Source organism: Lipophrys pholis, assembly GCF_963383615.2.
Source record: "Lipophrys pholis genome assembly, chromosome: 18".
Lineage (NCBI taxonomy): Eukaryota > Metazoa > Chordata > Actinopteri > Blenniiformes > Blenniidae > Lipophrys > Lipophrys pholis.
In genome coordinates, this window is record NC_137646.1 from 14,443,043 (window position 1) to 14,463,843 (window position 20,801).

A 20,801-nucleotide genomic window follows, 5' to 3' on the forward strand; every position below is an offset into this window, starting at 1 on the left:
CAAAATCTTCTTTAATAGAAAATGATAAAATTCTGATATTTATATTTCACATTGCACCTCATCTGCAGGTGAAAATATTTTCATTATGAGTTCATTTTACTTTCTCTGTTTGCTGAAGTTTGAAGCGGGTGCACACACACCCACACCCACACCCACACACACACACACCAACGGTTACAGGAGAAGAGAGGTGTGTGCGTTCATTCCTCCTGAAACATTCAGGAAAAGGCACTTTGTTCAGCTCATCCGGAAACATTTTCAGTCTTTATATTTCTTAAGCGTCTCTGTGTGTTTGTAGATTTCATTCCGGAGTGTGTGTGGAGCAGACGAGGGCCGGGCTGGAGGGGGGAGGGAGGGGGACGTCGGTGGGTTTGACCGAGGGAGCGAGTGTGTGTGAGGTTTGATCCTCAGCGTTCACAGAGTGTGTGTTCAGGGTCGGGGGCTCGGGGTCTTTCTCAGTCAGCAGGTGGGGCGGGATGTATCCAGTCTGGGACTTTACGAGTTCCCGGTGCTGAGACTTCGGGGGGCAGCGGCCCCGCTTGTCCTGCCCCCGGAAGCCCCTGAGTTTGGGGCTCCAGTGTTCCCGCCACTGGAGGGCCAGCGTGGAGCGGTCCGCCACCAGGCGGCTCTCCTCGGGGCCCCAGCCCCGCTCGCCTTCCTCTGCGCCAATCAGGAGGAAGGTCCGGCCCACGTGGAGAGCGGGGCAGCCGCAGCCCAGGTCCCGGTCCGGGACCCAGAGGGACTGGGGGCCCCTGCGGACCCGGGAGGAGGAGCCGGTCCGGTACACCGTCTGGACGGAGATGGAGAACTGCCACCAGGGACCTGAACGCTCCATCCCCCTGACCTGCACCTTCAGCACTGACACACACACACACACACACACACACACACACACACACACACACACACACACACACACACACACACACACACACACACACACACACACACACACACACACACACAAATAACTTTTTTAATTCCAACATTCTTATTTGTTCAAACATTTATCACTTCAATTACATTCAATTTAACACATTTTATTTTGTAATTGCACATTTGGCTAAAATATTAAGTAGAGTTAATAAGACATGTCACATGTCATATTTGTCAAGTTTTATTAGAGAATAATTCACATTTTGCACTTTAATTTGGGTTATTATGCAGCAAAAAATATGACATTATTCCAAATGAAATATAAATGCATTTGTCTATATAAGATATTTTTGTCTGATAATGAAGATCTTTAAAAATAGAAACAGGACAGAAATAGTTGGACAGAGTTGGATGGAGATGATGTGAGAACATGCTTTCCTTTTTTAGACCAGATAATAAAAAGAAGTTGTGACACTGACCATAATCCTTGAGACAATAGGTCTCCAAGTTCATCCTGACTTTAACCTGAGAGGGCTGGCAGTACGACACACACTCCTCCGCTTCGAAACACACACACAAAGAGAGAGAGAGAGAGAGAGAGAGAGAGAGAGAGAGAGAGAGAGAGAGAGAGAGAGAGAGAGAGAGAGAGAGAGAGAGAGGCGGGGGGAGAATGCATCAAATGAGAGGGTATCATTTCATAACATGCATATCAGCACATGTTTTTCCCCCTAATTACAATATGGCTGCTTCTATTTGTCATCACAGTATCCTCTGACTAACACATGATCCCAGCAGCAGCAGGTGGGACATTCCTGCAGCCGCCACTAGGAGGGGGTGATCAGCCACCGGCAGCAGCTTCAGCTCGGGGAGCAATCTGCTGGGAAACATGCAGCTCAGGGCACAACCGCACAGCAGATTCTTCAATCTGAATGAGACACGTGAGATCAACAGAGGGAGAGAAAAAGGTTCAGGAAGGAGGAGCTTCGTCATAACTGACGAGAAAGACGCCGTATTTCAATCAAATCTCTATTGTGACACTTCCTTCCTGTGACGTCCTGTAAGTTATGATGACAGGATGCAGCAGGCTGAGACGTTGATCCACAGGATTTACAACAGAAGCTTCATATCAGATTTTTGAACAAGAGTCTTTCCTCAAACCGCAACTCATCACATCATCAAATTCACTGTTTTGGAGAAAGTTGGCTTTGGCCTCCTCAGATGTTCCCTCTTCTTTGAACTGTTGTATCCTTATTTGACTGGCGTGTGCCCGCTCCAGAAGAATCTACAGAGTTTCGACAGCTGCTGCTGATTTTACGATGATCCAACAGACATTTTTCAGTTTGCTGTACATTTCTGCCACAATCAGAAACATTTCAACATGTGGACTTTATTTATGAAACTGGAGCTGTCTTAACTCTTTCAATATTTCAAAATAAAATAAAAACAACTGTCGCCAAAACCTAAACAAATGTCAACAAGTTTTATGCTTTTTTTAAAAATTATTTCAAATGCAAGAAATGACAGGAACCAGTTAGTTTGATCCAAGAGTCTCCATCAATCAACTAAACCCACAAAGGGAAGTTTTAATCTAAACTTTACAGTGTTTGAGTCAGCAGTGGGTTCAAAATGCCAGAAATCACATTGATGCGAGACTCACTTGCAAAACAATACATAAAGGCTGCACAGTGCTGTGGTTAGGAGTGTGTGAGTTTATTCAGGTTAACCAGTTGTAAAACCGGCGTGAACTTTCCCACAGGAGTGAATGTGAGTGTGATTATCTGGGATTCGGCTCAGTTAAAGCTAAAGTGTATAGAAGCAAAAGCTTTAACTTTCACGCAACAATTGAGTGAGACAAAGTGCACAATGACTTTAATGGGCTCTAATCTCTTTGGATTTGCCTTCCTCTGTCAATTAACTCGCTGTCAGAACATATGAAAACACAATTACACAGGAATGTCAACGTCTGTATGATAATCCAGCTACTTTATCACATCCATCAAAACATCTGTACCTCTGGGATCAACAATGAAAAACAAAAACCATCATTATCAACACTTACAACTAGAGGCGTACCCACAGCATGCACCGCCACACCGCTTTAGTTATTCTAAAGATGTAAAATACAGTGATTATGCAGCAGAAATACTCATTAAGAGGATGTTAACAAGGTTTGTTGTCAGATTTACGTATCTGGGATGTTAATGAAGTTTACTTTCAGAATCATTTTTAACTTCTTTTTAGGACGTTTTGCGATTCACTGACGAAATAAGCATATATAGGTCATATATGAATATCAAAAATGTTTCAAAACAAAAACCTTAAACCTAAAACACATTTATTTAGCAATTTATAGCCATAATTTATGGCCTTTGAATGGAATGAATCGGATTCCTGTACAGATGTAATCTTGTTTCCACATCTTGTAGAATTCATGAACTGGGCAGAACAATCAATCTGACATCGTGTCACGTGAATTAGATTTACAATATTGTCATAATTTACACTGAATACGTCTCTTTTATTTGTTATGTTTTTATTCCTGTTAAGCACCTTGAGATGTCGTTTGAATTAAAAGTGTGCTATACAAATAAAATGTATTATTAATTATTATTATTATTATTATGTGCGCTGACTAGTAGTAAGTTAACTAAGGGGTCATAACACCAGATTACTTAATAAACAATGAGCTTTGTTTCTTTATCCAAGATCTTTATTTGTTTTTTATGGAAATGTACAAATATCAAACTGACATTAGCCAATCAAACGAGTTGACACCTTTCAAAGAGCATTGTTAAACTACACCAACAACCAAATTCTATATTAATTAATATTTATGAGTAAAGACAAACACTTTATAAGGCTCTAACTAAAGATGTTGAAAGGGACATTCCTAACTCAGTGATTTTTTAGTGTTTTAAGGGTCAGTTTTCACTAGAGACTACTTTTACAATGAAAACTGAAAAACCCACAACCATTTCATTATTTATAGTCAGAAAATATGTTTGAATGAACGTTATACAGGCGTTATAAAACCTTATTAATGCATCTCATTCAGTACTACTATCTTGTTAAACACACCTCCAAATGCATCTGTTTCTAACATTGTTGTGTGCACCTTGATTTTTCATTTTGTCAGATTTTTTTAAATCAAGGCATCGGTAAGTTGTGCACTCACTGGAAGTAACAGGAAAAGAAAGAGCAAATCACACCAACGTTCACCTCGGCATACGAGAAGTATATAGCACAAGTGGTATTTTCCTAAAATTCGGAAAAAAATGCTTCACAAGCTGGAACTATTTTAACGTGTTTCATTGCTTCGTGTCATTATTATGAGATGGAAATCATCATTAATAGAAAGAAAAGGAAAAATGACCATATATGGGGGAAACCAGTGTGTTTACTCACCTACGCTATACTGAGGCTGGTACATGGGGGTCGGAGCGACTTCCTGGATTCCTGCAAACATAAGCAGATTATCAGACAGGTGACGGGGCATGCGCACACACACACACACACACACACACACACACACACACACACACACACACACACACACACACACACACACACACACACACACACACACACACACACACACACACACACACACACACACACACACACACACACACACACACACACACACACACACACACACACACACACACACACACACACACTTCAGGCTTCCTTCACCAGCTGTCAGTTTGTTGCACTCGTGTGTTTTGTATGTGTTTGAATGCCTCTCGGTTACGTGAGGCATGTCCCACAGAAGATAAGCAAGTGTCAAAACCGCTGAGTGTGTGGTCCTTTTATGGTGTAGAAACACACCCTGCGGCGCTCGCTCGGTCAGACAAACTTTACTTTTGGTCGTTTAATAAGGTCGGGCCTTCACGTCCCGCATTGTTTGGGTCTCAAGACGTTGAACAGAGTCCGTTAAAGCTCGCTGTGTCTGTGAATCGAAAACGAACAACCTGCACATACATTGCCCAGGACCCTTGTAAAAGTGTGTGTGTGACAGTGCGGCCATATATTACCGCGCTCACACTCTGAACTGGGCCGGTGACACCCTACACCCACCCGAAGGACCCTCGCGGTCAGGAGTACAGGAAGGCGCTGCGTGTTTGTATGCGCTTACAGTATGTGTGTGCGGTCACGACGAGGAAACCGAGGCTAACGGCGTGAGCCGTGATACGTTTGAAGTTTTGATGATACGCCGTAAAAATGAGCATGTAGGTTCAACTTTAAATAACCTGTGATGACCTGGCGTTGACCTAAAGAGTTTTATGGGCGCACAATTCAGTTCTTTGAATTTTGAAAAGTTAGTTGAGTTGTGAAAAAGATAAATTTGACAAAATTTTAATTTTCGTTAAGTCGACTGTTTATTTTTTAATTGTCAATTGTCAAAAGCTCTGTTAAGCTGCTATAGTTGTGAAGCGCTGTTTCTGTACAAGTTAAGCCCGTTTGTCATTTAAGCCTCAATGAAATTATGTGAATTATTTCCTCTTGACAGGTTTAAGAAACATTTGGGCTTGAAATTATCATTTTACTTGCACTGACATGCAAAGTACAGGCCGTTTCTGATGTTATATTGGTTTAGTTGGTAAAGAATTACTTTATAAATATCAATTGACCTCCATTAATGAGCAAAGATACGTGCAGGAATATAAAGTTTTATATCAGTAAGTACTCCAAACTGGCTACTTCCTGGGTTTAACCCTTGCAAGGATGACTTGAGAGTCACAGTGAAAGAAGCAAAGCAGCTGATGGTGAAAGAAATCCATACTGAAGCTGCACAAATTGAGGAATTTGGAAATGACCTCTGTCACTCCTAATGATGAGGCAGCTGTACGCACGCTGGCAAACAAGTATTACAATAACAGTATTGTGATGCGATTTCACACTTATAATTACACAGGGCAACCTCCGGTAAGGGAATACAGGCTATTGCTTTTATATTAAAATCCATGTTGCTTCATTTTCCAGAGATTCGCAGCAGGTAAAGCTGCAGGTAAAAGTGTTCAACGGGAAGAAACGAGGTTTAGCTTGACTGCTGTGAGCCGTTGGGTCAGTCTGAGAGGAGACGAGGTGTGTGGGGGCAGAAGGACGCTAAACATAGCCTGAGATGGTCTGGCAGTAAAAACAAACAAGGTTTTCTTTCACTCACTCCTTTCACTGGAAGAGTTATGAGTCTGGGCCCTGCGTTGGGGGCGGTATAAGCCGTGCGACAGGTGTGAAGCCCCCTGCCACTGGCTCCCGATGTCACCTGATTGGGACCCACACAGCGCCGGGCCCTTGTGGTTGTCGGCACTCGTGCGATTAAACCCGGGAAGCGCACGTGGATTAGCGCTCACGGCCGCCGTTTGGTGCTGGCCGGGCGAGAAGATATGCCTGGCAGCAATCCTCTTGATCTGAACGCTGATCCCAGAATCAGGGAGAGATGAAGTTTCCCCGCCGCGGCCGGCTCGTGTTAACGCTGCTGTGGAGACTGTCTCCAGGGATGAGGAAAAGGAGACGCCGCGGGCCGGCGGGCAAAATTAGTCTGCCGCGCCGCGGCCTCTTTTATACTGAGCTACTATTCGATAAAGGCTTAGAGAGCTCGATAGGACGGTTCAATCAATTTAGGCTGCGCGCAAATGAGGCTGAAGGAGACATTGAAGGGGTCACTTTGTCATGATTGACAACAAACTATAAAAAGCCTGACACGTATCGAATGCAGAGAACAATTTTAATTAGGTTAGGACGTGTTATTGCCTTCACATGAAGTCCTTCAGCCTCAACAACAAGATCAGGGTGTTTGTCTTCACTGCTATTTTTGTTTTGGCGTCTCTACTTTTGGCCATTTCTTTCTTAAAATTTGAGTTTAAGCAACAAAAAATCAGCTAAATGAGACTGGAAGTGACCTTTAATGAACGTCGGTTGACTTTTCTGGATGCGTTCTAGTCCACTTAAGACACATAAACTCACGTATGCAGGGCCGAAGCGGGGACTTTCCCTGCTTGTACCCCGGAGCGCAGCGGTTACACCTCAGGCCGGTCACTCCTTCTCGACACAGACACTGGCCTGACGTCTGGTTACACCAGCGGCCCACCGCTCCCAGAGGATGGCACTGACATGCTGGAGAAGAAAATGAGAACATGAGAGCAGGAGACGGGGGAAGTATTTCAAATCTGGGTCAGAGGTTGCACTTTGGGTTTTGTCAAAATCCCAACAGGTTTCAGATCATGAAGGAACGATCGAGGAGGGAAAAACTCCATTTGGCTATTTGGGGACATTCAGCGAGGTGGAAAGTTCAGTACCGACAGTATCACTTCACAATGTTGACAAGCAATGTGATTTTCACAATGATTTTACATTAGCTTATTTTTGTCTAAAAATAAACTTTATCACAAAGTTTCAACTTCTAATTTGATCTAGTGAACTTCCTTCTTTTACTAAAGATTTAATTCAACAATGATTGCGGAAGTACTACGAATTCATAAACTGAAAGTCTGAGGGGAAAAAAAACATGCAACCACTTTCCTTTTGAAATGACATTTTGTATTAATAATTTGTATAGATTGGAGAATAAAGACTGAAAATCCATTGTACTTGTGTTGACTATGACACTTCTTACAGGTATTTGAAATGATTTTGTTGTTCTCTCCAAACTCTCATTGAAAAACAACAATCACTTAAAAGTTGATGGGCTCCTGCATCATATTCCTCCTCTTTTAACCACAAACCTCCGAGCTTATACGTGTCTGTTTATTTGTTATATTTTCTTGTAGGTTCATGGTAAGGTCATATATTTTGCCCGTCGACCACAAAGAGAAAAGTGAGAGTGAAGCAAATGATGAGCTCTTCTAAACCAAAGTAAAGTTTAAGATGCAAGCAAGTCAAAAAAGCTTCAATAAATAAATTCAACAAAAAATAAATAAACAGAGGAGACAACAGGGCGGATTAGAAAGGGCATCCATCAGTGAGAAAACGCAGGTTTAATCCTGAATGACAGCAGGCATCTGTCCTTAAGGAGTGTCCTTGAGCGAGACAAAAGACCTTTACAAATACCAGAGAGCCTATTTTGTTGCCCACTTGACGGCTAAACAAAGACAAAAGTCCTTCGTGAGGGTTTTAACATAATGTGTCATCGAAGCGGGGAACCATTACAACTTGTGGTGCTTGGAGGCTGAACGACCAGCGCAGTGCCCCAATTCATTTATCTTCTCTTTGATTCCCTTCGGCATTGGCCGTAGTGCCGCAGAATGATTCCTGCCAGGATCTGCCTTGGTTTACATTGCAGGGCTTCTTCTCATGTATGGCTTCTGTCGAGGGATCAGACCCAACCAGAGCAGACAGATCGAGAGAGGAAGCTGCACTTTGGCAGAGCTGCTAATGTTTACACAAACCCTCACAATGACTCCAGACAGACTCACTGGAGAAATGAGGACTTGTACGCCTGCTCGCCTCTGAAGAATTAATTTACTGCCGTTTCAATCATAAATGCCAGATAGAATTAGTTTCCCACCGCTGCACGTGTGTTAAGCTCACCGAGCCCATTAACTTTGGATATATTAGGCCGGCAGAGCAGCTTCCACACGAGCATGCCAGAGTGTCACAGTCACTTAGGACATGTGACCAGTCAAAGGTCGGGGGTCACGGCAGATGCCGGCCGGCGGTAACGATGGGAGTACAGGTGGCAGCAGCTCCGCGGGGGGTTTTCGGGGCATTTTGTGCGTGTGCAGCCCTAACAGGAATAGCTGTTCCCTCTCAGAACGTAAACCGCCTCGTAAACACTCCCGAGACAAACTCAGACATAAACACCGTCGCATGCCCCGCTTCGGCTTTTGTCTTGAGGAAATGTGCAGCGGGCTGAAGGTGTCACTCCGACCCGTCACTCCGACACACGCACAGTTGACAGACACACATGCGGCGACTGACGTTGGCAGGCCTTGCGGTGGCTGAGTGGCTTGGCGTGATCGCGGGTGTATCCGTTCTGGCAGTACTGGCAGTGGCGCCCAGCCGTGTGGTGGCGGCACTTCTGACAAACGCCTCCGCTGCGCCGGCCCGACTGCTGAAAGACCTCCATGCTGAAGCGGCACTTGTTTGAGTGGCCGTTACACTCACACGCTGCGAAAAGAAAAATCTTTAAAGGTACATGAACATGAGTTTTAAAACCTTCAAAGTAATTGAACCGGTGAGAGGAAACACCAGCAAGCGTAAATTCATTTGACCATATTATGACTTCCAAACAAAGAAGATTCTCGGCCTGGCTGTGGCGTACTTAATACTGACTTCATATTTAAATACATTCAATTTAAACCTTCTTTTGATAGATATAAAATCCAGATATGCAATAAAATATTTATATAACCAAACTAAATTAATTCAGGTTGGTTACTCATAATCTAATTGTTTCATTGGTAACATCTAAATTAATCAAATAACTTAAGTTAATGAATTAGATTAAGTTAGAAGAACTTGATTCATTTAAATGTTATCAACTGAAGCAATTCAATGAAGTTGTTCCAACTATTTTCTTAGAATAATCTGTTTTTGACAATTAATGGCACAAAAATAACTTAGTAGTTCATTGGGATGCAAAAATGACACAAATAACGACTCCACAGAAAAAACTACAACATAATCGCCTCCGGCTCAAGTTGCACTGGACGTAATGTTGTAAATAACTCTGGTTTAGACAAACCAGTTTTTATGGCTCAAGGCTTAAAAAGAGGTTTGAATGGGTGTCAATGAGAAGGATAGTAGTTCATTCATTTTCAATATTTACTGATTATACAAGCTGGGTCAGAATTTTAAATATGAGGAATAAATTAATTGATTATTGAATCACTGGCGACTAAAAATGAATAATATATATTTTTCTTTTTGACTAGAATTGCCAAGTTTACAAATTATTCCCACTCAAACACCAGAAGGATACGGAAATAGCTCAGTTTTCTGGGCAGATTAGAAACACCGTTGTTTCTTCATCTCTGAGCGTAATGCAACCGACTGCACAACAAAGTACTGCGATATTCAGAGCAAATTACCAATGAACCCAATATTTTCATTAATTTACAAAAAACCCTGGACGCTCTGGACACGATGTGCAAAAAAAAAAAAGGTGTTTGGTCACCTTATAATAAATCCACCAATGGCGCCATTGTCAAAGAGCAGTCACACACAGACTCCTCATGTTGATGAATTGATTGAACCACACGTGTGATAACCATAGAGAGACAGCAAAGTTTGGCTCCTGAGTTACATGTAGTAGTTTACGGTTCATTTATGTAAACAGATACGAGTGCTTCACCCAGGGCCCGTTTACGCCTGCTGTTAACATGCGCTTCGGGTGATTCGATCACGTGTGAACAGGCACCGAAGCACTTTCACTCACACTACTTGTCGTGGTGGAATTGGCCGATCTGAGTTATACAGTCTTTAAAACTTTCCAATTTCCCTAAGAAACTGTGCAAACGAAGATGGACGTCCTTTGCCTGAGGGTCTCTAGTAATACAAGACTATCTCGAGTGGTTAAAGCCCGAAACGCACGATACGGACAAGTGTAAACAGTCTGCGTCTGGGCTCGCCACATGGGATCTGAGCACGGGAAACGCATGTTAACGCCAGGTGTAAACAGGCCCACGGGGCAAATGTCATTACTTTCATACTGCAGTGAGCATTTGGAAATCAAGGAGCGCAGGAATGTTGGTGTTGAGAAAAAGGCAGAATCAGATCCCATCGGTAAGGCAAAGAAATTGTGGACTCAAAGGGATACTAGAGTATGTTTCAAGAGATAAGTGTTGCATCTAATAAATAAATGACAATAGATTCCATTGGGGTTTCATTGGTTGTTGGTTTTTTGCCTTGAGTGTGAGTTTGTTTCGTTAGAAATGAAAAAAAGAAGAAAAAAAAAACCTCATGTCTGCTTTAACTGCAAAAGCTTGACAATGTCTTTTGTGACACATCCCATGGCTGGTTGTAAGTAAATAAACAGAAAAAAAAAAAAGCACACGACGGCCTGACATGTTATATTTTGAGTCTGTCAAACGTGGACATCTGGATCGGCCTCAAAAATCCATCGAGCATTTGATGTGGGAAAATATTGATGTGTATGCTGGAAACAGATGTTTGGCCTGTAATAATTCAGTGACTCTAACTTGATGGATTAAAGTCAGAGTCTTTATGCTTCTTTGGCCATAACTTGGATTCAGCCAGTTAACTCTTTGCTGCATTTACAGATGCAGTAGATTTTTCTGATGTGGATTCGACTGATTTGACTGCTACACGATATTATATGATATTGGCGAGTATTGCGATGACTTTATCAACACTTAAGCAGATGATAAGTTAAAAACACAGAACATGAAAACTCACCAATACACGGGTTTGGGTTTGTGGGTGTCGCTCGATGCCACGGCCTGTCGAAGTAGAAATCCTGGCACACGTCGCAGTCCGGCCCCGCCGTGTTATGCTCGCACGCGCACACGGCGCGGCCCGAGTCGTCACGGCGACACCTCGACGCGTGTCCATTGCATTTGCACCTGCCTCCAACCTGCAGGTCCGACAGAGCGAGAGGAGCTCGGAGAGGAGCGGCCAGAGCAGGGGGCGGAGCCACCTGCAGGTTCCGACTGCTCTGTCTCGTGTTGACGTTATTGTTCCTCCTCTTCCTCAGTTCATGCCCCCTGTTGCTCCCACTGCGTCCCTCAACTGTCCAGCTGCAACCACCACTGGGGCAAGGCAACAACGGGTTGTTTTCCCTCTTGCGGCCACGTCCTTTACCTTTCCCACCTTTCTTAGGCGAGACGAGGGCGTCGGCGCCAAAAGTATCCCCGCCTTCCTTGCTGGTCACATTGTGTCCATCTTCATCTTGACCCGAGCCTTTATAATGTCCCTTCCTTCCCTGCTTGTCTCCCCTCTCCCCTTTGTTTTTCATTTCCCTCTCAAAAAAAGCCAGTGCCTTTACTGTGTTCAGCTTGTCCACCTGGTCTCCATTGTGGCCTTTGTGACCTGCTCTCCACCTTGCCCCTCCACCTCTCGCTCCATCCTGCCACCGAGCGTCCTCTGTTGTATCCAAGATGTCCGTCTTGGTGTTTTTGGACACCTTGTGGAAAACCACTCGGATGTCAGTGGCTGTCACCCAGTCCTGAAGGGTGGGGCTGTAGTCGAAGTCAGGAGAAGATGGCCGCCCATCCAGGGTGGAGAACGCCAGCACCATACCGCCCCGCTGCTTCTGCAGCGGCCGGGGGTCCGAGCAGAGAGGCTCCGTTTCCTGGTGCCTGGTCTGAGCCACGGTCTGCGAGGGCCGCCCAAAGGTACCGAGGCAGTTGCTGGAGTAGTGCTGCATCGGCCTCCAGCTGCGTCCGAAGTCCATTGACTTGAGGATGGAGATGGAGATGGGGTCGGACGGCTCTCCGTGGCGACAGAATTGCAAACTTATGTAGGTGATCTCGAAGCGGCGGCCCAGCGGCACGGTGAGGACCCAGTCCCCGGCGTCAGGACCTGAGGGAGCCAGCCAACAGGTGAGGTTGTGGGGGTTGTGGAGGTCGGTCAAGGTGGTGACGTTGCCGTCATAGTCGGGCCCTTGTATCGAGTGGCTCGCGTTGACCGGCACGCCGTAGGCGGCGTTGATGAACTCCGACAGGCAGTGTCGCGGGCGGCCATCTGGGTGGTAACAAGGGTCATGAGGTGACGTCCAGCTCAGTGGGGTGTGGGAGAGGAGAGAGGCGAGGAGGGAGGGAGGGAGGAGCAGGAGGAGTAGAAGGAACACAGGAAAGAGAGAGGTGGAGGGGGGAGGGGATAAAGGGAAGGACATCATGTCATCCAGCCTGGAGGAGAAAAAAAAAGAGAAATATTTTAAGAGGTGGATTCTTTCAGGAAAAAAAAGAGCTGATTGATTCATTCGATGCACCCTGGAAGCCTGAAAAAGGGAATCTAACATTGTCCACCTGTGTCTTTATTGAAAACACATGATACCAGCTTACTCCATCACCTACTACTACACCTTACTGGCTTCCAGTGGATGCCAGTAAAGACCTCATCCCGTAAAAATGTAATCTCCAATCTTCACAGTGGTGTCAGTCACCGATTTGAACCAATGACCTGAGCAAACTTTAGGATCTCAGAGAGTGGATGAGAACGGGTGAGGGAGGCTTTGCACCCAGCGGCTGTGTCTGAAATGACAGAAAACATGCCCGACAGCTGGAGCTCAACCCCGAGCTGGACCACATCCATCACGTTTATTGCTCCCTTTCCAAATCATTTCACCGCTGGTCAGCGCTGCAGGCGAGCCAGAGCGGGAGCGGCGTGGAGTGTCACCGTGCAGAAACCAGGGCATGAGAAAACAGAGGACGGAGAGGGGGGACAAGGAGAGATTAGAGTTTAGGACGGAGGGACATGATTTATAGATCAAAATGTGTGTTCGACTTGAGCCCCCGCTCGGGTACTTCCGTGGTAAAGACAAACACAGACTTGTGTTGGTCGACAGCGCGAACAAATCCCTTTCCGTTCCTTACAACTGGTGATGAGTGTTATTTATTCCTCTTGTCAAGATTTGATACTGGAGAGTGTTCATTCTGGCATGTGGACAATGCATCCCCTTTCTCTAGAAGCAGTGATTTATTGTTCCTCGCTGCACACGCAACGCTGAGAAGCCCATTTTGTAACAGCTTCTTCAATTTCTTCATCTTGAAGAGAAATGTCAACATATTCCTGTTCTTTTTTTTTGGAGGGGGAAATTAGGTTTTATTTTCTTCAATGAAAAAACAAAAACCAAACATTGTTCCACATTTCCAAATAGCTTTAAAGCCGCTCTTTCCTCTCTGCCCATCTATCACCTGTCCCCTTCATTCTGTTCTGGGAATATTCTTAACTGCTGTGAGATTGATGATGTCCTAACAAGCGTTTGACACTGACAGCAAAGTCAGCAGGGCAGCATAAACCAAACCCAGTAGGAGAAGACGGGGCTGAGAGCCTCTTCAGCCGCGTCATCCCGCTCAATTAGCCAGCGGCCGAAACATGAGGCTCCGTCCCTCAGGGACGCAGCAGCTCCGAGGTCCGGGCCGGCGGGTTGTGGCTCCGTCCCTGACCTCCAGGAGTAAAGCCCCGCTAGAAAGTGAGCCAGCAAGGATCTGGCCTGTTTTGAGGCGTTGCCACAGGAAACGCAGCATGCGGCGAGCGCCGCGATGAGTGGTCCGACTGTGACCCTGGTCCCACATTCCTGGCATCCAGAAGGCCTAAGCTGTCCATTCCTGGCCCGTCCAGACACGTCCCACTGGAAAGGCTCTGCTATAAAGCTACTTATGAGTTGATATGATGACTAATTGTGTCTCTGCTATCAATATTCTCATTGCTGCTGTATTTGTTATCACAGTTCTCATGTTTATTTCAGCAGGGCTAACTTTACGTTCTATTGTGTCCACTTTTCAAAAGGGTTTCTGACTTCATGTTTTGTTTTAAGAACTAGTCTATTTGGCTAATTTGCCTTTTCAACTTATATTGGGACGAAAAAAATGACGACTGATTCGATATAATTTAAGGTTTGCAACAAGGGAAACACGCAACCACACAGATGACAGAGCAGCAAAATCTTCCCTTGTTTAAGTGACATTATTGAACCTTAAAGAACAAAAATGGACATTTCACTTTTTTTAATGTTAAAGTAATTTTTCATCAGTACCTGTACTGTGAATCCTACATTTAATAATGTAGGATTCTGTTCTTTGGAGTTAAAGAATGCATAGACGTGAGATCAAGTTACAAAGCCTCTAACTTTTTGAAGTGAAGGTTTTCACATAATTCAAAGTGGTTTAAATGAGACCAAATACTTCAAACTGGGAGTCGTGAGTGAGTGCAGGCGGAGTGCGGCGTTGGAGGCTCGGGAAGAGAAAGGCGGGAGGTTGTTTAACATTCCCCTGACATGCACTTGCTCTTGTCTTTGTCACATTACACGACTAATTAAACATTGGCCCATTACATGCGCTTTGATAAATGGATGCTCATCTGAGAGAGGCCCCAGAGGGTTTTAATGCGCCCCTCTAGGCCAAATCCAGACTCTCTCCTCTTCCGAAACCAGATCATCTGTCTGGCACCGCCGGAGTAACCCACCGGATACGGTTTCAAGGGTTTTTCTCTGACGCTTTCCATAAATTCACAGGGCGAGCGTGTCTGAAGAGCATGTTGACGATGAGTGGAATTCCTTATTAATATAACTTTTGATGAGAGTAACAGGCAACCGTATGTTTCTGGACACGTATTGATTACAGGAAGAGGCCTCGGCAGAATACAATGTAACCCACCTTTTTTTTTTCTCTTCTTCTCTCGACTGAGTGGAAACAATCCCGATCTATAACACAGGTACGCATTCATCTTCAAGACTCTATGTGCAAGTGAGAAGTTTTGACATAACTTGGCAGGAATCGTTCTCTGAAAAAGCTCGTACAGCCAAATAGTGGTACGATGAGATCAACGGCGTCTCCGGCGGGTGATCTTTAGAAGCAGCTATGCTTGGCTGGCAAGGGGCTGGAAAAGTACTTGCTGACAACCTGGGGCCATGTTTACAGCGTGGTCGAACAGGAGAGCGCGAGGACAGCGGCGCTCATGTTGGTGCTCCGTTCACCTCCTGAAGCGAGTTTCCTTTTCAAGTTCAAATGTGTCAGACGGACTTGGGAAAAGTCAAGCTGTCAGGAGCTTTGACAGGGAAAGAAAGCACTGATTAATGCTGCGTGGGATGCCGAAGTATCAACAAAAATACATGTTTTAACGTTTATAAACAATTCAAGCAGATATAAATTACTTTTTTTGAATAGATTTGTTCAATTCAAACTTTTTTTAAGGGTTGATTTTGTGGCTTATGTCTGTTCTTGCAGCCTACACGCCTGCATGCCTTTTCTTGCATCATTGATGCCTGTTTCAGGAATCTAATAAGGAGGGCGGAGCGCAAACGAAGCTGAATCTCATGAACTCTGCTACAAGAGAATTTGCCCGAGTCACAAATTAACATTTTCTTCGGCCCAGGAAGAGGGCGGCGTTAGTGTGAAATGAGAGTCTTGCTGTTTAAAAAGCTGAGGTCTTATTACTTCAGGATGCTTTTTCAAGTCAGTCCAACTTAGAGAAGTTTTAATTTAACATGAATGAATGAATAAAGTTAGTTTTTTTCCCTGCAAAAAGTAACTTCACTGCCTTAAATGGAAAAGCTGATTCAGAAATGATTCAAGTATAGTTGGTAAAAGAGTCAATTCATGCTGCCACATCTTGATACTAAGTTTGTATAGTTTGAAAATTGTAGGCTTCATCTTTGTCATCCAAACATATTTAAAGTTCATAAATTCTGATTTACCTGCAAAATTCTTAACTTAAAGCAGTCCAGTTCTATATTGATCTAAAATAAACCATCTTCATTCACTGTTTAATGGAAAGTAAAGCTGTTGTCGTCTGGTTCTTGCTACCTGTTGACTCAATCTGTCCTGTTCACACTTCAGAGCTGTGGGTCTGGCTGGGCCTGGAGCTGTTCTGTTGAGCAGATGAGCAGGATTTGGCCCGTCCTATACGTTTTAACATTCCTCGTCATGGGCAGCAGCTCTGGCCGAGCGGACTGGAAAGAAGATGTATTAAAGTCGAAGCGCCCCGCTTCTTTGTGATGGCTTTCAAAAGACTTTAACTGTATTGTGTGTAAATAAACACGACGGCCGTGCGGTTTAATAAGACAGATTTATACCAGGCTTGACGGTCGCTGGGAAGATTTCCCAGGCTTCTACATTGCTGCCCCGCCATAAGACACGGAGCCTTTAAATAAATATGATCAATTATATAAGCTCTCTCTTAAAGGCCTGCATGTGTGAAGCTGCACCGAGGCACCTGTTGGCTCATGTTATCAAACTGACACCTTTGTTAATTTGCAATTGTCCTCAGCCGACAGAAATACAACACTGGAGTCCGGAGGAGGAGAGAAAGGCTACGCACGCGGTCCGTATTCCCAAACTGCATTCCTGCCTGCCTGCACAGTCGAAGCTCCATGTGTGTGTTATTCCACACGGAGCAGATTCCAGGAGTTCTGTTTTAGGTGTAATAATCTAATTTTAGTGGGGCAGCCCTGGAGGTTGCAAGCGGTGGACAGCACAGAATGGATTATCGCTGCTTGTATCTTTAGCTGAAGGCGTCTGTCCTTCACGTTTGCACCTCAACAAACTGCCAGTGTGGGCGCCTGCACTGGGGCCCCTCCGGGGGGCCCGACGGCACCCCTGCAGACATTTGGAAGGTGCCTCTGCCTGTGCACCGACCCCGGAGCTTTGCTCCTTTACCTCATTTCTGAATCAAAAAAACACATGTTACCCACTTGATATTTGAAAAGCACGTTTCCTGTCAAATCGCCCCCTTTACAGCCTCACACAAGTTGGCAAAGACGCTTTCTGAGCAGCTCCGGCTTCACATGATGATATTGAAAAACAGATGGAAATGAAATCACTGTGATTCTGTGTTGCAGGCAGGCCAAAGACAACTGCAGGCATGATGGGAAAAAAAGGACTCTGGTTGTAATTGTGGGTGGCAATTAAGCCCACACAGTGCCATGCAGAGGATTAATAATGAGGATCAGACATGGAACAAAGCAAAGCACAGCATGGCTGAGGCCTTTCGTGGCACTAAAACAAATAAAAAACCAGCCATGAGTTGTGTCAGCTAATATATTATCAACTGAAGGCTTTAAAGAAGATTATAATAAGAAAATAAACTGCACAACGTGATTTAATCAGGCCCCAACTGTGAAATTCACGCCACATATCCCTATTTTTTATTTATATATATTTTTTAAACAGCAATCTGTCCACGTGACTGTTGATACTAATACGCAGTATTTTCTCTTGGGTTGCAAAAAGCTGTAAAGGGATTTGAGGATAAGGAGAAACTAATGAAGTACAAACGGACCTTAAAAGGCCAAACAGCCCGCAGACACGCAGGATGCTGGAGCTGCATTTAACCAGCAGAGCTGCCACGGGTCGTTACTCTGACATGTTGATCATATTCACTGTGATTACTTTGGCAAGAACTGAGACGACTAATTGTCCCAATTGCGCAGCGCTAATTGCTCTTGTTAGGCAGAAATTGGCTCCAGTCTATTGGTTTTATTTTTTAAATCTCGGTGAGAGGAGTAATAATATTTACATAGCGAGGCCATCACGGTTTGATCAGAGAGTTTAATCCATGCTGATGATTGGTCGATTGGCATATGGGACAAATTAAACCAATAAAAATCCTTTAAGGTGTTCTGTTGGGTGTTTTATTTTACATTAGAAATATAAAAGTGAGTAGGCACGTGCTAAAAAGGATAGAAATTTAGAAGATGTTTAAGGTAATTTATTTTTTTTCCATCTAATATTTAGAAATAAAAATGTAAATCTGAATTTCAATGCGTATCGGTTAGAGGCTATATATTCATAACACATTTATTTATCTCTCTTAAAATTGTACAGGTTCATCCAATAGACTAGCAGAATAAATAAAGAAATAAATTATACATATAATTAGATAGAAATAAAGACAAACTAAATGCGCTCTTTAATTCGGATCAAATATCAGGCAACCGTCGATTTCTATAATCAATAATGTTGATCTAATCGTTCCATTAGCTGTAATTTGATAAGATAGTTTGCATTTATTTGTCTGTACTCACACATCTTTCTTTATAAGCATTTTATTACAATGAGAAGGTCCAATCTGAACTATTCGTTCTTACTTTCCAGCGCGTCTTCGTCACATATGAACTTTTCACTCCACAACCAGCCAAGTACACAAGGAGACGAACTGTTCAATAAATCAATCAATAAAATACGTTGCAAGCACTCACCATGTGCGTCCCGGTGACTCTCCTTCTCCTCACTCCTTCCGCTCCCTCCGGATCAAGCAGAGGAGCGCTGCAAGTGTCCGGACATCCAGCGCGTCCGAGCGCACGAGACTGATCCACCGAGAGGGGGCAACACGGGGAAGAGGAGCAGGGAGGGGGAGGGGGAGGGGGGGCCTGGGGGCTGAAAATTACCGGGATCAGCTGGGAGGACGTTTCTCCTCTAATAGTAAAGTGAGTAGACCCAGGAGAGCCCACCTCCAGCCAGAGAGAGAGATAGAGAGAGAGAGAGAGAGAGGAGTCACATCCTGCCTGACGCACGTTGAGCACCGCTGCCAATCTGGGTCAAAATCGGTCCATAAAAATCCAATCCAGAACTTTGGTCAGCGCTAAACTGTGTCCGATTTATTTATCACACGTGACATGTTTTTATTAGCGTAGTTCACGGTTTGAGCTATCTTTATGACGACAACCTTTTACTGACATTTTGGTGCCAAGAACGCAAATAAACGGAACACAAACACATTAGTCACAATTTAAGAGAAATAGTGACATGTAATCCAGAATGTGCAGTTATTCAGATTACTATAGAGTGAATGTGGTTGGCCTGGGTTCGAACCTCGGAAATTAATACAATATTAAAAAGAGAAAAAATAGAAATGAAGGTGCCATGCAAATTGCAATGACTTGCCTGACAACCTGCAAATAGTGAACAACCAAATACATTATGAAGTTACAAAAAAATAATTTAGAACTCTGTTCAATCATTGTAATACTCCTGCAGCAAAGTAGACATTTATTTCTCAGCTGATTTCAACACCTCAAATAGAAAGTGTGCTTTATAACAATCATTACTGCTTCTTACTTGAACCAACACCAGTCTGCTCTTAAGAAAAAGAATATTCAGGTTCTTGCCATGTTTATTCTTTTATAAAGTCAAGTGGTGCGATTTGATTTTAACAAGCCTTTAACAAGTAGAGTCCCATGTCCAGTCCATCCATTAAACTGCTTTATCCAATTCAGGTACTCTGTGTATTTGGTACTATTGGACACCTGAACACATTTTTCTGGGGGGAAACTGGTGCCAGACTTTTAAAGCTGACATATAAATCTAGAGGAAAATATGACAAACCTGTTGTGAACAAGGTCTTCATAAGAACAGGTGTTTGAGCACCACCTGGGGTCAGTCTGTTACCCACCAACCTCAGACCTGCAGATTTCATCATTCCAAATATGTTATTGTCCAAAGCACCTGTTTTCAGGTCTTATCAGAGATTCATGAATCATGACAGACAAATGTTAGTCTGTAACTAACAACAAAACAGAATAATATGACAAAAATGTGCTTTAAAATGGCAATTTACATGATTTGGTACAATGTGCATTTAGAATTTTGTGAAATTCAAACTAAATCAATGATTTTCGCGTGTCCTTTTTCACTATGTTTTTTTCAGACAATATGAATATTTTGAGGCACGTTTTATTTGTAGGACCTGCATATTGAGGGGGAAAATTGCAGTTGTGAACTGTTTTGCAATTATTTCCAACCAAATCACACTAAAACATTACAGCTATAGTGCAATCTTTGGACTACAATTTGTATTTGTAACTACTTGAAACTGCAGGATTTGTTCTGCATGCACTCCACTATGTATTTAGAATACCTTCGATAAAAAACAGGATATTGATTCATTTCAACCAGTTTGAATGTGTTGTTTTGGTCCTTTGTGATTGAAAGTTAAAATATATATATACAGTATATTATTATGACTCATGCTGTATTTTTTGGCTTTTCTTTTTGTTTGGTATTGTGAGATTTAACCTTGTAATTAAAGGGTCCAGTGTGACAAACTTTCCTCCGACTCGGGTCGTTTATCCCTTTACAAGAAAACCAGAATTTTAAGACTCAACTCAACATTTTCATGGTTTGTTAAATACATTTTACACAGATCATATCCTCCACCCTCAGGTTTATTACCACTGCTGGGCAAACTGCAGCCCCAGAGGAAACTCTGACGGTCTTATCTCGTGTCGCTCAGGAAAAGCTTTTCACTCTCCAAGTTTGCTTCAATTATCCCTCAGTGGAATAAGGAGGAAGAAAAAAAAATGT

General features: G+C 43.6%; 1 protein-coding gene across 2 annotated transcripts; it reads right to left on the reverse strand.

Moving 5' to 3' along the window:
* ntn5 (netrin 5) lies at positions 1 to 18,812 on the reverse strand. 2 transcript variants are annotated; one of them, XM_080486654.1, is made up of 7 exons: positions 18,698 to 18,812; positions 11,236 to 12,686; positions 8,797 to 8,985; positions 6,844 to 6,993; positions 4,282 to 4,332; positions 1,356 to 1,436; positions 1 to 858 (listed from the first exon to the last, which is right to left on the reverse strand). In XM_080486654.1, the coding sequence occupies exons 2-7, from the start codon at positions 12,674 to 12,676 to the stop codon at positions 302 to 304; spliced, it is 2,469 nt and encodes an 822-aa protein (XP_080342780.1). In that variant the 5' UTR covers positions 12,677 to 12,686; positions 18,698 to 18,812; the 3' UTR covers positions 1 to 301. The 2 variants fall into 2 exon arrangements, with proteins under 2 accessions (XP_080342780.1, XP_080342781.1); XM_080486655.1 differs by lacking the exon at positions 1,356 to 1,436 and having other exon boundaries at positions 182 to 858; positions 18,698 to 18,808.
* Between the last annotated feature and the right edge of the window lie 1,989 nt (positions 18,813 to 20,801).

Excerpts from the sequence above, each read along its gene's own strand:
- ntn5 (XM_080486654.1), bottom strand. The coding sequence starts at position 12,676 with ATGATGTCCTTCCCTTTATCCCCTCCCCCCTCCACCTCTCTCTTTCCT. Across the intron at positions 8,986-11,235 it reads AAACCCAAACCCGTGTATTG|CGTGTGAGTGTAACGGCCAC; the intron begins GTGAGTTTTCAT and ends TTCTTTTCGCAG. Across the intron at positions 6,994-8,796 it reads CCACCGCAAGGCCTGCCAAC|CATGTCAGTGCCATCCTCTG; the intron begins GTCAGTCGCCGC and ends TTTCTTCTCCAG.